Here is a 17,925-nt window from a genome sequence, read left to right on the forward strand (position 1 = left end):
AGATACAGACACTATCAAAACAGAACGTTGCTAAGCAACAAAAATAATGATCTGCTACGGGTGCTGTGTAGATGGTGAACAGGTGTTTTTTGCCTCATAACTTTTACTATCTTGTGAATTTTACATAACTGGAAAGCTGACCATTCAGAAACCAAGACAGGAGATTTTGTTTTATAACAAGTATTTTAGACCTAATATATGCAATGATTTTTGAAATATAATACATCTCATTTTGGGGGGATTTATTATACTTTCTTGTATAAAGTAACAAATATTTTTTAAATATAAAATACAAATGCAACTACACCATAAACCAGTAGGCCAATGCAACTCCATCTTAAATGGTGTGTGCGTGCGTGTGTGTGTGTGGGGGGAGGGGGGGGGGGTTATGAGGACATTTTTTTAGGTTACAAACTGGTAAGTACAAGGATATTACAAGGACATTTCTAGTGTCCCCATAATTCAAATCACTTAAAAAACATACTAAATGATGTTTTTTGAAAATGTCAAAATGCAGGAAGTTTTTGGTTAGGTTTAGGGGTAGGGTTAGGGGATAGAATCTATAGTTCATACAATATAAAAATAATTATGTCTATGGAGAGTCCTCATAAGAATAGCCGCACCAACATATGTGTGTGTGTTTGTTTCAGATATAACAATGATTTGAAGAACTGCAGTAGTTTTCCTGTGTACCTGTTTCCCATCTAGCACTTTGTTGCTCATCTCTGCTTTGGCTGAACGGAGGATAAAATCGCATCCAGACAAAATGGCTTCCACAGTGAGAAAATGTCAGCACCTGTTATTAATAATCATCCTTCTCCCCTTGGTAAGCTATGCACACATTTTATGTTATATAAACAAGGCAGATCCACTGGATTACTGGACCTGAAATGCATGAAAGTGAAAGATTTTACTTAGCCATTCCACTCATTTAAACATGATGAAGTTGAAAAGCAAAATTGACACCTTTTTGTGAAATGGAATTCTGTAGAGCTAATGAGATGTTTGTGCTCATGGGATAGAACAGCCTGTGAGAACACAGAAAATATTCTGAATAGAAGAAAAACTTTTAATGCACAAAGAGGGAGAGAGAGCGTGGGAGAGGACGAGAAGGAGGGAGAAATAGCGAGAGCAAGAAAGAGAGAAATATAAACAAATTATTGGGTGGTGAAAAGAGACCCTTGTGTATACTTTTTTTGCAGACATTTCTCTTGTTATTATATTCTGTAAATAATCCACATAATCTGTCAAATCTAGCAGCACTTATAGTTTCCTAAATGACAGCTAGTTTAATACATGGTATGCTTTCATAATTGTCCTTTCATAACTGAGGAGAGAAGAACCATATTTGTTGACATGAAGACCATTCTTGCTTTGTTCTACAGTCTGTGCTTCCAGCTGACAAGAAATAAACGTTCACGGGCAATTTACGTCACATACTCATTGGCACTTAGATGGTCCTGGCATCCAATGACCATTGGCACCAGACAGGCCAAATGTAAACTGTCCAAGGGGCAACATAGTTATGGTACAATAAGTACTTCAAGGCAAAGGCCATCCTGCTTTATTTCACTTATTGTTAACACTAAAAGCTGACACTGGCATTGCAATGGAGCATTTACAAAGGTTATACTCCTGTTCTGTCTCAATTAGCGGTTTTAATTACGGTTTTATCTGTTAGATTATGATCAGTTTTGTTTTCATTTTTTAAAACTACTTTAAATATAAATTTTAATATGAAAAAAAAAAAAAAAAAAAAAAGACTAAATCAAAATGCTATGAAATGACCTGGCTGATCACACTGTAAATTCGGCGACAGTAGATCAAAATTTCTGCTGCTGTAATCGATCTGTGCTTACCTAAATTCGAATCACTGCCCCCCAGTGACCACAGCTGGAAATGTTGTTGAGATGTGCACAGAATGGCTCCAAAAGCAAGTTGCGTTTTTAGTTGTTTATGATTTAATATAGTCAACAGGAATGCATATTAACTCTACTCCCTAACCCAAATCCAAACCCTAAACCTAAACGTCAGAGGAGTAAAAATAAAATTTTAGAGTGAAAATGCAACCTCTGAATTGTGGTTACCATTGTTTATGTGAATGTGGTTACTTCCTCGTTCGCATTGGACTAGAACCCATGAATCAGAGGTTGTTTGCATCAGTAGCGCTAGAGGGAAAGGTTGAACTGATGCAAAAATGTATTATGTGGGATAGCACTTGTCAGAAATTCCACAGTATTTGGTTGATTTCAGGGTACAAGAACTTTCGGAAGCTACATGTCGATTTCAAGTGTGATCATGTTGAAATGACTAGGCTCCCAGAAACCACTTCTTTGTTCAGCAAAAAAAATTATGGGAACCTAACATTATTCAAATTTAAATTCAACTTAATCATCACTAACTAATTGTATTTTAACTAAATACATTTGTTTCATTCAAATATTGAGTCCTGTGGAGTGATTTATAAACTGAATCACAAAATTAATTTTAAATGTGCAATAAGGATCCTTGTGTTGCTAAGTAAAACCCCAAAAGAAAGTAAGGAGATATTTTTCAAACTTGGATTTCTTTCTTTTTTTGTATTTTTTTTTTTTTTTTTTTTATGTTTATGTTACTGTAAATTATGTTGGCAGAAAGATGATTAAAATAGTGATACAATAGTATAATAAATGTGATAGATATGTGATAAAACATGAAATCTAAACTAAAACTAAAAGTTATTATTCAGCAGAGCAAATTGTCTTCATTTTTAAATGTAAGATTAGGATGTAGATTTGATTTTGATTCATTTGTTTATGGTAAATCTCGTGGTAATCTTGGCATAAAAGAAAGAATTTCCCTACAGACAACAACTAATCCTCTCTTTATCTATTACCCATTTCCAGTATGGCATGTGGTATGTTTCATTACACTCACATTGTTCATTAAATTCAACAAACATTTATTTGAATAGTGACGCCAGAGTGTTATGATTACATTTTAATTCTATAAAAGTGAATGTCTTATTCTTTTGTAGTGGTGTAGAAAGATAATGGGGAAGACAAAAAATTGCAGTAAAAAGAGCAGGAAAAGAAAGAAAGAAACATCACATATTAGAAGAACATTGTCCTTGTGTGTTTATGTGCAGTTTTATGTTGCTGTCATAATGTAGGGGTGAATTGTATTGTCTCTTTATGATGGAAATTAGTTCTGTGATGCAGACAGGGTGAGAGCTGACAGAGACCTCATGAATATTAATGCCGTGCTCAAGTTTTTTTTTTTTTTTTATTTTGCAAATTTTTTCAGGGTAACATACAAGGAGCACAGTGCTCTGAAACCAATTATCACACTAACCACAACCTCAGTGGCTCAACCTCAGGGGCCTCAAATTAGCAGGATTAGGGGTGGTTTCAATGGTGATTAGTTTATTATGTTCCATAACATCATTGCATAGTATGCTATTTGAGATTTGTTGTATATTGTAAATATTTCTGTTGATGAAGGATGTTGTTTTGTGGTTGTTGAGATCTTTTCAGGCTTAATTTTTAATTCTTAATTCTTATTCAGAGATTTTTTACAAAACAAGTCAGGCTACAAAAACTAATCCAAAATATTGATTTGAAACATGCATTATGTAAATGTGCATTATGTATTATTAACTATCTTCACGTATCAATGCCTCATAGGTTATCGGTCAATAAGAGCATGCATTCTCACTGTCTGTGTAAGAAAGAAAAAAAAAAAGTTTAACACTTTACTACATTTTGATTTGCTACAAAGATGAATGGACTATGGCATGGTAGTATTTAAATAAACATTGATGAGCCAAAACATTATGACCACTCACAGGTGAAGCGAATAACGTTGATCATCTCCTAAAAAGGCCACATGACAAGGTGTGGATAAATTAGATAGTAAGCGATTAATCAGTGCTCGCATTCATCATGATGAATGCAGGAGAAATGGGCAAGAGTAAAGACCTGAGTGACTTTGACAAGGGCCAAATTGTCATGGCCAGATGACTGGGTCAGAGTGTCTCTGAAACAGCAAGGCTTGTGGGGTGCTCTCGGTCAGCAGTGAGTACCTACCGACAGTGGTTCGAGGAGGGACAAACCACAAACTGCCGACAGGGTGTTGGGTGCCTATGGCTCATCGATGCGCGAGGGCAATGAAGGCTATCCGTCTGGTCTGAACCGATAGAAGGTCTACTGTGGCACAAGTCACAGAAAATGTTAATGATGGTTACTGGAGGAGTGTCACAACAAACAGTTAGTGGTGGGAAAAGTACTCAATTTCCATACTTAAGTAAAAGTACAGATACCACACAAATGTATTACTTAAGTAAAAGTCATCCATTAAAATACTGCTGAAGTTAAAGTAAAAAGTACTTGGTTTTAAAAATACTTAAGTATTAAAAAGTAAAAGTAAATACTGAAAATTCAAATCAGTTCATCTTAAAAAATGTGACCCATACATGTTGTTATTTTTAAAGCCTAATAATTGAGTTTCATAAAGGTAATATTGAATACAATAAGTGATAGTTCAGTGTAATAAGTAAAGCTTAGTCGCTGGTGAATAAGGACAGGGCATTTTATTCTGAAAATAAGATTATAGTCCATGTAAATTACTATGAACAACATATAATTAATTCAAATAATAATATCAATCATTTTATAATGCATAAGTTTAACATATTTACTTATTTTGTTCCTGAACAATTTTGAGTTGAATCTACCCTTTTAAAAAATAGTTACGACACTACAAGCGATTAACAATAGGGTCCAATTACACTGAAGTATTATCTTTATTAAAAAAATATATAACTATCAGTAATAAACAGTATTTGAAGAGATAATGTAAACACATCCATGTAAATAACTGAGTCGAAAACAGTGGTGAACAGCAGAATTAAACTAAATATTCATTAACAAATAAGTAGACGTAAAAATTGGGTATTCTGCGTGACAGTCCTTTAATACTGTACGTGTAAATTAATCCTCTGAACAAACTGATTCACTACAATGTATCGAATATCCCAATACTTCATATGAGAGGAAGAGAACGGTTTTGGTGAGCTTCATATACAAGAATCGTCCAAACAAACCGACTCATATTAAAGATTCGTATGAGAGAGCGGTTTAGCAGAGCACATTTGATCAGTCTTCTTGAATAATGTGCACATAAACAACAAGTGTTCATAAAGGCCATTTCACACTGCCCCAACAAACTCCAACAATCATCAACATTCTAATGTTAGCTGTTGGATTTAGAATGCTGAGCAGCATAACTTTCACTGTCAAACTGCCCCAACAAACACCAACAGGGTGAACACACTGACCCAACAAACGTGTTTGCTGGAGTTTATTGGGGCAGTGTGAATTGGCCTTAAGGGTTAACGTGTCAGGAATTTTTTTTAAATTTCTGGACATTGCGATCGGAAATTGTTTTTTTTTTCAGGACAGACGGCCACAAATCGGGATGATCCCATGAAATCATGGACAGGTGCAACTCATGAGCACTCTTTACAGCACACATCATGAGAGTTTCAAAGCAGCACCTACTGTAATTTTTCCAGAGCATCTTAGAAGAGTCCTCCATTGTTTCTGTGTTCCTTGTGTTCTGTGGCTTTTATACAGCAATGAATACAATTAGACCGTAAGTTTTGTACAAAGCTAGGGTAAACTGCATCTTGTCTATGTGTTTGGAAGCGCGTTTAGGCTTATTTTAGCCTTCATAAAAGCGCACTGCGCTGATCTGACACAGACTCCGTGATGTGTCTGTGTGCTTGCACTGGCTGCTGTCAATCAAACACACTGCGCTCTGTTTATTAACATCTCTCTCCTCCCTTTTCGCACATAATTAAACAGAAACATTTTTATCCATGTAATGAGTAACAAAAGGGTCTGTATTAAAGTAAGAAGTATTTATTTCGCTAAAACATTTAGCGAAGTAAAAGTTGCAAAAAATTTATATATTCAAGAAAGTACAAATTTTGAAAAAAGCTACTTAAGTACAGTAACGAAGTATTTGTACTTTGTTACCTTACACCACTGCACACAGTGCACCGCACCCTGCTGTGTATGGGGCTGTGTAGCTGCAGACTGGTCAGAGTGCCCATGATGACCCCTGCCCACTGTCGAAAGTGCCTACAATGGGCATGCAAGCGTCGGAACTGGACCTTGGAATAGTGGAAGAAGGTCGTCTGGTCTGATGAGTCCTGTTTTCTTTTACATCACATGGACGGCCATGTACGTGTGTGCCGTTTACCTGGGGGAAGTGATGGCACCAGGATGCACTGTGGGAAGATGACAAGCCGGTGGAGGAAGTGTGATGCTCTGGGCAATGTTCTGCTGGGAAACCTTGGCTCCAGCAATTCATGTGGATGTCAATTTGACACGTTTAGACATTAATCTATGAGCTTTTATTTAAGAGAAATATCCAGCTGTGACGTGCTGTCATATTCTGTATCCCAAACACTTCCTGCAACATACATGCTATTAAGGAGCAAAATATTTCTGTGAATGTGATTGTCAGAAAAAAACAAACAAACATAGTTTTATGCATTTCAGGTTTCTCAGTCACAACCCTCTCATGATTTAATAGAGGAGTAACGTTGTGCAAATGCATCTGTATATGGCTAAATACTTTGATTTTGATCCAGGGTAATAAGTCAATGATGAGCTCATCAAACTGTGCTCCAACACTGTCAGAATTGCTTAAGCTTTATCTGTTCATTTGATAAGACCAAGTGAGCAACTGCCAGGCAAATATTATCATCTACATGTGGAGTCCACATTTTCAAATTAATGCTAGAACTGTTTAGGATTAGAGTGTTCCATGTACATTCGCTAAACACCATGGCTTGTGAGCAATTAAATTGCATACATTTAGAAATCCTGTTTGTATTTTGATGGTCCACACTGTGTAGCAAGGCCTTGCTATGATCCTGTAATATATGATGCTGTGAGTACATTTTCCCATGGATGCAGTGCATTAAATTATTTCCCAAAAAAGGCAGATGGCAAAGAGTTCAGTGAATTGTTTTCATTGTGATGGGCAATTTTTGTGAATTATGCGCAATATGTAATAAACCTAATTTACATAGAAATGAGGCGTGATTGCGCAGAAAGGAATGACAATGACTTAATTTAAATACTCAAGATGCTAGATTAAACTAAATTCTGGGTGGTTAGTGAATAAGATGCAGGGTTTTGAGCTAAAATACCACACGCAAAAGTGGTGCAACTGTTTAGTGAATTTGCCCCAGAAGGTTTTAATCACTGAAAATGTTACATGCAATTGGTCACATGACAAGATCGGTCACATGACAGTCAAGAGCCAATGGCATTTTAGTGATGAGTTGAATATAAAGCATCAGAGTGATATTTCAGAAGTGCAGGCAAAAAGTCCCCCAAGTGACATTCGGTCATGTGAGTGTGTAGTGTAAACAGTATTATCAGTATTATAACTGTATTTTTTATTTATTTTTATTATTATTATTATTATTATTATTATTTACCACTATACTGTAATATTAACAGTCACAGCTAAATACAGCTGTTGTGTCTGAATCTTACATTGTACCTTTTTGTTTTATACATTTTTCAGATGTACTGCATGCATCCAGACTGTGTCATTCAGTTAGAAAAAGAAAAGTGCATGGAAAGGATGGCAATGGATGATCCCAGTAGTGAACCTGAATTAGGTACGAACTACATATGCATTTATGTCCATGTGTCTGTGTATGTGTGTTCCAGCATTACAGAAAAACAATTTTGTGTGTTTTTGTAATGTGTTTGTGGTCTTTATCATGTGTAGGACTACAAGTTCATTATGAAAATTTGATAATTGCAATTTGCGATCCATACAGTTTCTCAGTTGCTATTTTAGAGCAATAAATGCTACGTGTTTCCATTTTGCTATGCAGTGCAAAGTTATCAATGTTCAGTTGTAAATTGGAGCAAAATAAATATTTAAGGACAGCTTTTTTTTTCTTTTTTTTTTTACTCAGCTAAATATATTGTGCTTGCAAATATTCTCAAATATTTAGATTTTATATTTAGAATTTTTAATACATGAAAATGTTATTTACTTAAACCTGTTCAATTAAGATTTTGGATTTCACAAGACTCAAACCAATCTGAAATAAATGGGTAACAAAATTAAACTGAACACTCTCTGATTAAGCTGGGGAATTTAAGACACTGTGACAGCTTGCAGGAAGTGGGAGGAAGAATGAAAGCACAAAGCTCCTCCAGTAGTTTGACACCAGCGCTGTCTGGATGTGGTATTCACCATAATCCTTTGGACAGTCACAATCACAGCCAGTAATGAAATGTTGACAGTTTGATTTGACAAAAGGAGTTGTCCTTAGGAAATGGGTTAGTGCGTTATTATGAAACTAGAACTGCCCACAGAGAGACAAGAAATTGTAATGCGTGCTTCGCAATTTTGAGGCTCTGATCCGAAACAGGGGAACGCTGAAGGGAGCACTGAGATGTGTTTGAAAGCAAATAAATACAACAAATTTACAAGGTTGCTGGAAACTTTCTGTGGTTTGTGTGGGCTACAAATATAAAGTCTAGATGGATCTCTACATCTTTATCCCATTATGTTGCTTAATTAAATCTATTTTTAGTTGTTCAAAATAATCATTTATTGGATCATTGGCTCTTTGGCGCATTATTCATAAATCAGCTCTCATGCTTTTCCAGATATTTTCATACAATCTGGAATGGAGCCCTGTATATCTGAAAGACTCTAGAGTACAAGGACAAACAACTCTGTCTTTTATCTAATGATGCATCTGTGTCCAATTTACACAAGAAATTAAAGCTGCTCTCAAGAGGGAATCATAATCTGTCATTTTGCGTGAGTGTAGTGCAATGTATTCCACTAAGAGAATGTTTCACAAACCTCTTTGCATCCCCATGATATTTGACTTGTTTATGTTCTCACAGATCTAGAAAAACATTTATATAATTTACTTTCATCTATATAAATATACGTTTAAATATAGTTCATGGTAGGAGCAGGACATCATGGAACCGGCAGTCCAAGAAAGCACAGGGGAAACGAGAGGGCAAAACGGACCAGATGGCCAAGGTGAAGTGAACAGGGAGTCCAAAGACCGAGGACCAGGAGACAAAGGAGGCCAGGACAGATCAGGCAGTTGGCCAAAAGACCAGGGCAGATCAGGGCTGATCAGACGAACGGCCCGGAGACCAAGGCAGATCAGGAAGTTGGCCAGAAGACCAAGGCTGATCAGGTGGACAGCCCGGAGACCAAGGAGGCCAGGGTAGTGGTTCCAGGAAGGGAGCAGGATCCGGTGGTTTGGGAGGTGGTTCCAGGAATGGAGCGGGATCCGGCGGTTTGGGAGGCGGCTCTGGGAAGGGAACTGGCGGAGGGTCGGGAGGCGGCTCCAGGAAGGGAACTGGCGGAGGGTCGGTAGGCGGCTCCAGGAAGCGAACTGGCGGAGGGTCGGGAGACCAGGACGGGAACTGGCGGAGGGTCGGGAGGTGGAGCCGCAAGAGGCGGAGGCCCAGGGGACTGAGCCACTGAAGATAGGGTCTCCGAGGGAAGAAGTACCAGGAGTGGAGGCTCAGCAGACGGAGTACTGAACAGCTGGGGACTCTGAGGTCAAGGCACTAGGGGACTCTGAGAGCTCAGAGGCCAGAGCAGCTGAGGATTCGAGGGGCAGAGCCATGGAGGGCTTCGGGGATCTGGATGGGCTCGTCGACGGCCACCGTGGTCAGGATCATTGTCAACGACTAGGAAATGACCTCTGTGGCCAGGAGTGCTGGTTCTGGGACGGTTGAGGCTTCGGGCGCTGGCTCGTTGACCATGGCAGGCTTCGGGCGCTGGCTCGTTGACCGTGGCAGGCTTCGGGCGCTGGCTCGTTGACCATGGCAGGCTTCGGGCGCTGGCTCGTTGACCGTGGCAGGCTTCGGGCGCTGGCTCGTTGACCGTGGCAGGCTTCGGGCGCTGGCTCGTTGACCGTGGCAGGCTTCGGGCGCTGGCAGTGGCACAGGGCTCCCACCATACCCCACAGTGTAAGGGGAGAATGTGAGCCTCAATGCATAGTCAATGAATTCAACTAAAGAAAGATCACATCTACATCCTGGCAGACATTACTTCACCTTCACTGGCTAGTTGAGTCCGAACCAATCACAGTCTTTGAATTCAGTATCTCCTCAGTTGAGAACCTGCACGAGACCGCAGAAAACTGATTGGTATAGTTTCCCTCTCCCTGTTTGAGGTCAAACAGACGAAAAGCCGCTAGATCCATAGTAGAGTTCAGTTGATCTCTAAGATCTGAAGGAATGAGGCATGAGAAGGAGGATCTAAGTGCAGGCATTTATTCATAAAACTCAGAAAACTAAACACACGTAACTCAAAACAACAGAAGAACAAACCAAACATCCATACAGGTTTAACAACTGACCAAGACAGAGAGAACACCAGGGCAATGTATACAAAGACAAGGGAAACGCATGACAAAGACATTCAGTGACAATACTTAACTAATAACAAGATAACAAGACTACTAAACAGGAACCAATAACAAAACAGAACTGATAACAAGTTAACAAGACAATAAACCAATAAGAACAAGACACATGAACATGAGGGAAACAGTATATCACAAGACTAGAAAAGGAAAACACGGAACTACAAACTAAAAGTCTTAAATACACTTAGCGACCTCTAGTGGCTGCTAGGGCAAATGTCCCAAGTGTAACAATACGTAGTATATTTGTACAGTTACCTTCCAGCTACAGCTTACATAAAACACAATTGGATTTATGCTCTTTTGGATGTTTGTTTGGCACTGCCCACACAGAGAAACTGAGACTGATATAAAACCAAACGTGATAGACAGATAAAGAGTGTTTGAAAGATTGTCTGTCTTTAATGGCAACAGCTTATGCCAAATATTGAGTGATACATGTCAGTTTTCTTTAAAGTAAAAGGACACAAAAAGCTCTGGAATGGAAAATCCCATCCTTATCATTCTAATACGCTCAAAGAAAATGCTGAACACTGTTATTCTTGAGTGCAGTTTTCAAAAAACTTCATTCTAGACAGTGATAATTCAAGGGACAAGACATTTAAGTGCTTCGCTTGAGATGCAGAGTGTTTCAAACACGCTCACTTGGCCTTTTGTTATTACAGCTGTATGACATTTACACACACCACCAAGAAGCAAATGTGTACTTTACGCTGTTTGAATTTATGTATGTAATTTGGAGTGTGCACTTGGGCAGTTTATTAGTTTGCAGCAAGACAGAAAGCTTACAAGAATGCGAGTATGCATAAGGAAAGCTACACAAAAATCCCATATTCTGTAAATAACTATAAAGTGACTAGAGAAACTAAATTGTTAGTTTTTCATTTTTTGTGATGTCTTTGCAAGAATGTTGGGGGGACGTTATGAAAGCACTGTAAAAACATTCTAAGAGTTGATGGTGGTGCTATGTGACTGAGAGCTGTGAAAGAGCAATGCAAACAGATGTTGCAATACACTGCCCATTTAAAACAAGATGAGCACACTTTTTCAGCTCTTGCACTTCTTATAATCCTTGATAGAGACGATAAGATGCTTTAGCATCACATGGTTAGTTTACTGTGACAGTCTCTCTCCCCCTGAATAGATTACTAGAGGGAGTTTTGAAGAGCAATGCAAAAATGAAAATAGATAAAGGGATAAATAAATAGGCTAAGATGTTTTGCATGCTCATATACACGCACACAAACACACAATCACAGCACAGAGCAATAGTGGAATCATTGAATTATGACAGAATGTGATTACTGTATTTGTAGATAGAGGGAGACAGAGAGAAAGAGAATAATAATAATAAAAAAATTGGTTTATTAGATAAAACAACTGTATTCTTACCTCAGTTCCGGACAAACAGTTTTTGTAGAGTGCTGCTATTTTGTATAACAGCATTGAGAATCGTCACTGTTTTTGTACCACTCCGCTTGTCTGTGTTCGTGGCATTCAAGATAGGTTTTCAAGTGACTTCCACATGGCACATGTCCAGGCATCAGCGCTCCACTAAACACCAGTGTCAAGCGTTGCAGAAAGCACGACAGAGGTAGCCTATTATTTTACGAGTTTGCCAGGCAAGAAAGCTGCAGGTGTGCACAATAACCATTGAAAACATGAATTTGGAGAAGAGAAAAAAGTCCTGGCAATTGCTTTGATGTATTCATTTATGAAAAATCATAAAGTGCGTCTCAATCAGCTCCCTATGTCGTGAATCAGTATATCGTGAACACCAAATTCGTGCACTGGTAAGGGTGTTAATCCACTGAACCCTGGGACACTTTGGACTCAATCATCTGCAACACGATAACAAGCTTGCGCATTGAAGCTCCATCGCTGTAAAAATTACACTATCGTTCATTTTCTTTTAAGATATTAAAACGTGCAGTATTATTATGAAAGATAAATGACATTAAATAAAGAAATACAAATATAAAGGAGTGTATTTTAAACCTAATTTTAACAGCTCTAATATTTAAAAGATTGTTCCCCTTTTCCTGGTCATTATGGATGAAAGATATTACAGAAACATCTCTTTTAAAGGGAAAATAAGGCTTTGATATGATATATTTACACTTGTGCTCATCTTCTAATGCCGTTAGAGACTTCAGAAGACATGGCGACGTTTCCAGTTAAGGGACACATTGAGCAACGTTGCTCCCTGGTTTTTACAGTGCAAATGGGATTTTTTTAGGGAGTAAACCTTTTTTTAGTGCACTGGAACCATTTTGCGATTGAGATAGCCCTTAAAATGGCCGACTCCCTGATCAGTGCCCTGACTACTGAGCTAGGGAGATGATTGAGACTCACTCATGCCCATTAAATCTGTGCATTGTTCTTTGAAATGCAACAGTTTAGCTTTGGCTTTGTTTGGAGCTATTTTTGCTTGCAGAGCAATAACTGGCCATGTTTTACCTAAAATAAAATTTTAAGTTACTTGATATTAATTTATTGTTTATATAATTGTTTTATAAAAGCAATGTCACATTCGCAGTTGTGATGCTGGTCTGAAAACATGCACGTCTGTGATTACCTGTGAATGAATCACAGCCTTACTTATATTCAGTGCAATGCGTCTTGCTCAAAAATTTACAAAATTAAAACTTTCCTTAAAAACAGACTTCAAAGGCACTGTTTGATAATACATACACACAAAAATGCTGTGACATTGCTTTTATTGAATGCCTACAGTATGTTTCTTTATGGGAAGTGTCGTTTGTGCTGATTTTCACTGTATCATAAGAATGGCTTTCAAGTAGCATATCTAAATATATCTTAAACTAGGCTGTTCAATTCTCAGGTGAAACAAATACCCCAATAAAAACTGGTTCAGAGGCAAAGTCTTACAATCACAGAACTGCCATCAGAAATCAGTTTAAGTTTCAGCCTCAGATGCCTACAGACCATGTCTGGCTGCAGAAGATCAATTCTGACTACATAAAGTCATTTATTTAAATACAGTACTGTCTATTTAAGTGGTGTTTAGTGTATTGTTAAATGGTAAGGCAGGGATTAAATGTTATGATACTTTTTGATTTTTTGATTTTTCATTCTCCAGTCTGTCGATGGATGTGGGACAACCTCACCTGCTGGCAGCCAGTCAGAATTGGTCAGGTGGTCTGGATGCCCTGCCCTGAGCTGTTTGATGTCATGACTGAAGAAAATGATGGTGAGGACTAGTTAGTGTTGCTTGTTAAGAAGATAAATGAAATTGTGAGGCATATTGAGGAAAGGTGTTCTATTACTTTTCTCATTGATCAGATTAATAATTTATGCCTGTTGGACAATAAATGGTAAAAAATTGTTTAATTTACTTACATTGAAGAAGAGAATATCTTGGGGGTGGGGTCATCTTTTGACTTGGGTCAGTAAGCAACCAGAACATTGATGCAAACACCTATTACTTTTTTTTTTTTCAGAAAATGTAAAAATAAAATAGTTCATTGAAAATATTTGTTTTTAAATAGTATTTATTATTATTAATTAATTAATTTTTTTGCTCTTTTCTTCATAGACTTTGGAAAGGTGAGTCGTAACTGCACTGAGGATGGCTGGTCAGAGATGTTCCCTCACTATGTTGATGTTTGCCCTTTTAATGACAATGGGACAAGTCCAGTAAGTACTGTATCTGTCACCTTTTCCTTTTCCTCTTCCTTTTCCTTCTATTTCTTCTTTTCCTCTGTCTCCTCTAAAATATCCAAAGACATGGGCATTCATTATAGAGAGGTGGTCTTTAGAATTTGGTGACTAAAATCAAAATATTAAACTAGATTTTTTATAATATAGTGATGTTGTTGTAGTGGTGCATGTTATTGGATCTTATAAATATACCGTATAGTATACTTTATAAACTGACCTGTATATTTGGAATAAGAAATTCAAGATTTTTCACATTACTTAAGTTTGTGAATGGGATCTGAGTAATATTGCATTAACTTGTGAACTTGTGTTTACTCTCTTGTTGAGCAGGACATGTACTATGTTTCAGTGAAGGCTCTGTATACTGTGGGCTACAGCACCTCTCTGGTGTCTCTTACCACTGCCATGGTCATTCTCTGCAGGTTCAGGTAAGAGGTCAACCTCGGTCAACCTGTTTGCTCAGAACGGGGTCATGAAACATCATCTACCCCATCAGAGGTGATAAAAGAACAGGGCCATATATGACTTAGTAAGGTGTTTAGAAAAATGCTATGTTTTTAGCACATATTGTCAATTACTTTTCAAAAATTCTCTGATCTTAATTGATGACCATCAGTACAATTTCTGAATATTTGTAAATTGTAATTTTTAATATGGCATTGGACTAACACAGTAATATACAGACAAAATTTACTTATATTTACCACAAAAAGGAAATGTAAACAACTCTTTTAAATGTATGAATGTCATTGCATTGTACATCAAATCAAGTGTCATCTTTTCTAATTAACAATTGACAGCCATAAAGTGTTAAATTTGAACAATATATCTATTGTCCTATAATTTAATAGCATTTTATAGTTTAAAACAAACTTCTTTTTGTGAAATATTTTGCTTGAACAATTTTCTTGTGCTTGCTTTCTTTCAAAATAAATGTCATTTGGTATAATATATATATATATATATATATATATATATATATATATATATATATATATATATATATATATATATATATATTATGTTTTATGTTTATTTTGTTTGGCTTTGTCCTCAGGAAGCTACATTGCACCAGGAATTTCATTCACATGAACCTGTTTGTGTCCTTTATCCTGAGGGCCATCTCAGTCTTCATCAAGGACGGCATTCTATATGCAGAGGAGGACAGCAACCATTGCTTTATACACACAGTGAGTCTTTGTCTCTCTCCCCCCTTCACACACAAATACACAGACAGTCATGGTGATGAGCCCATTAACATCTCGGTTTGCCCATGTTATTACTTGGTGGAAGGAATTAGTCTCAGAATGACACGTTTGTGTTGCTGTTATGTGCTTTAATTTGCTTCAGATAATGAGGTCTCTGTATTCACCTCACAGTTGCTTTTTCCTTAGGCCAACAAGCTAAATGTGCTTTGGATGTTACCATGTACAACAGTATAATTATCCAGGGGGTTATATTTTTAAGTAAGGATATTTTAGCTGGAAAATGTTAAGAAAATTGCACTTTAGGTAATAATCAAAGAAAAAGTTGGTTAATATATGTTGCTGATTGTGCAGGTGGAGTGCAAGACGGTGATGGTATTTTTCCATTATTGTGTTTTGTCAAACTACTTTTGGCTGTTCATCGAGGGATTGTATCTCTTTACTCTGCTCGTTGAGACATTCTTTCCTGAGAAAAGATACTTCTACTGGTACACCATTATTGGATGGGGTAAGACACAAACACACACATGCAAGATACACACACTTCTGCACACATACAGTATTATTAAAAAGTATTTGCCCTCTACCTGATTTCCTCTATTATTGCATAATTTTCACAATGAAAGGTATACAAAAAATTATATAAAACTAAGTGTTATAAATTATTAAATAAATACAATTATAATTTAGTGTTAACAAAGGTTCTCTTTGTTTTGTATTACATTTATATGAAGATCCATGAAGCAATTCACTGTGACAATTATCCAAAAATAGAGGAAATCAGGAAGAGGGCCAATACTTTCTCATGACAATGTACAGTATGCACTAAAATTACCGTGTAAGCTTTATATATTTATTTGATTTTCCAATGTTTTCCCATTCAGGTACTCCAACAATATGTGTGGCTGTCTGGGCTGTGCTAAGAGCGCATTTTGATAACATTGGGTAAGATTTATACACATTATCTATAATTAATATCCTTATTTGAAAAGAATAACTTTATTTTCTAAACAAATGCTTGAAATGAAAAACAGGTCAAATAGGGTAAAAACCTTTTTATGTGAGGACAAATGACCTTGCCTGCAGGTGCTGGGACATCAATGACAATGCTGCCATCTGGTGGGTAATCAAGGGTCCTGTTCTTGCCTCCATCATGGTAAGAGTATCTAAAAATATCTTCATTACTCAATAAAGCATGCATTTTTTACTTTATTATTCATATATTGTATTTGTATATCATGCAAACTGTCTTTTCTATTCTCAGATCAACTTTATACTCTTCATTGGCATCATTATAATCCTGGTGCAGAAGCTGCAGTCTCCAGATATTGGAGGAAATGAGTCCAGCATTTATTTGTTAGTCTTATACACAATTTATGCAAAGTGTTTTATATATTTCCATTCTTATAATGAATGACACTAAATTCAGATGTGGAGTCTTATTAATATGATATCATGGTGTGTTGTGTGATTGACAGGCGTCTGGCCCGCTCCACTCTTCTCCTCATCCCGCTATTTGGTATCCACTATACTGTGTTTGCTTTCACACCAGAAGATGTCAGCAAGAGAGAAAGGCTTGTGTTTGAACTTGGCCTTGGCTCTTTTCAGGTACATAAGCCCCATTTTTCATTTTATGTTTTGATTTCATGTTTATTCTATATCTATATATCTAGCAATTCTGTTTATAATTGTAGTATATCTCTATATACTTAATTTACTTAATTCAGGGTGTACTAACCTAATAAACATGCAAAAAAAAAACATTTATGGCAACATATGTGGACAGCAGGATTAAGTTGTGAAATTTTGAATAATACCAAGCTATAGAAAGTCTTATTTTTTAATTTAATTAAATTTTTTATTAATCAAATTGTTTATTATGTTTCCAGGAGTGTTGGTTATTGATGATTTTGAGGCATGTTACAGACATTACATCAGAAATTAGCATAATTCACTCTGACTCAAAGTAATGGCCAGCATCATTTAATCACTACCAACCATGTTAAAATAAAATTATACATTATAAATTCTGTATCTATGTACTGATTGCCATTTTCCCATGTCTGCCAAACATGTTGAGTAGTTCAAACAACGTCTGCAGCCTGAAACTAAACTTTTGATCAGATTTTAGGACTGAATGCCCTTAAGATGCTCCCTTGCTCCCTATTTAGTGGATGACTTAACCTCCAGTATGCTGTCTGTCTGCACTAGTCTCAGAGCAGTTCTAAATGCATCTTATTTTTATCCTAACTCCATATAAAGCCTCTGAAAGCAACATTTTTCAGCTTTTGGATGAATCCATTGATTCTCAATGTGATAATGCACAGTAAATATTTCTAAAGAAAAAATGTGTTAAAGAACACATTAGTGAACATTGTGTTTAGCAGCGTGGCATTGGGCGATAAATTGCTCACATTTTAAAAATGGCATATCGAATGAAATTAGAGACTCGAATCTTTTGACTCAAATACGTTTCAATGTTAAAATTAAAAACGTAATTAGGATTCTTACCAGATGTAGTTTTGTTGGCGTTTCTCCCAAAGACAA

General features: G+C 36.8%; 1 protein-coding gene across 4 annotated transcripts in view; it reads left to right on the plus strand.

Moving 5' to 3' along the window:
- LOC127445874 (pituitary adenylate cyclase-activating polypeptide type I receptor-like) overlaps positions 1–17,925 on the plus strand; it is a 44,393-nt gene that overhangs the window by 24,423 nt on the left and 2,045 nt on the right. For 3 of the 4 annotated variants that reach the window (XR_007898060.1, XM_051706320.1, XM_051706318.1), the window contains exons 2-12: positions 651–826; positions 7,588–7,684; positions 13,593–13,703; positions 14,049–14,149; positions 14,504–14,601; positions 15,231–15,363; positions 15,733–15,886; positions 16,263–16,323; positions 16,465–16,534; positions 16,643–16,734; positions 16,857–16,986. Coding sequence is in view for 3 of the 4 variants with exons in the window: in XM_051706320.1 (XP_051562280.1) it covers positions 767–826; positions 7,588–7,684; positions 13,593–13,703; positions 14,049–14,149; positions 14,504–14,601; positions 15,231–15,363; positions 15,733–15,886; positions 16,263–16,323; positions 16,465–16,534; positions 16,643–16,734; positions 16,857–16,986 (1,107 nt within the window). In the remaining variant the exon portion in view is untranslated. The remainder of the gene's footprint in view (positions 1–650; positions 827–7,587; positions 7,685–13,592; positions 13,704–14,048; positions 14,150–14,503; positions 14,602–15,230; positions 15,364–15,732; positions 15,887–16,262; positions 16,324–16,464; positions 16,535–16,642; positions 16,735–16,856; positions 16,987–17,925) is intronic. The other variant, XM_051706321.1, reaches the window with a different exon arrangement.

The sequence above is a fragment of the Myxocyprinus asiaticus genome, chromosome 9, assembly GCF_019703515.2.
Source record: "Myxocyprinus asiaticus isolate MX2 ecotype Aquarium Trade chromosome 9, UBuf_Myxa_2, whole genome shotgun sequence".
In the NCBI taxonomy this organism is placed as follows: domain Eukaryota; kingdom Metazoa; phylum Chordata; class Actinopteri; order Cypriniformes; family Catostomidae; genus Myxocyprinus; species Myxocyprinus asiaticus.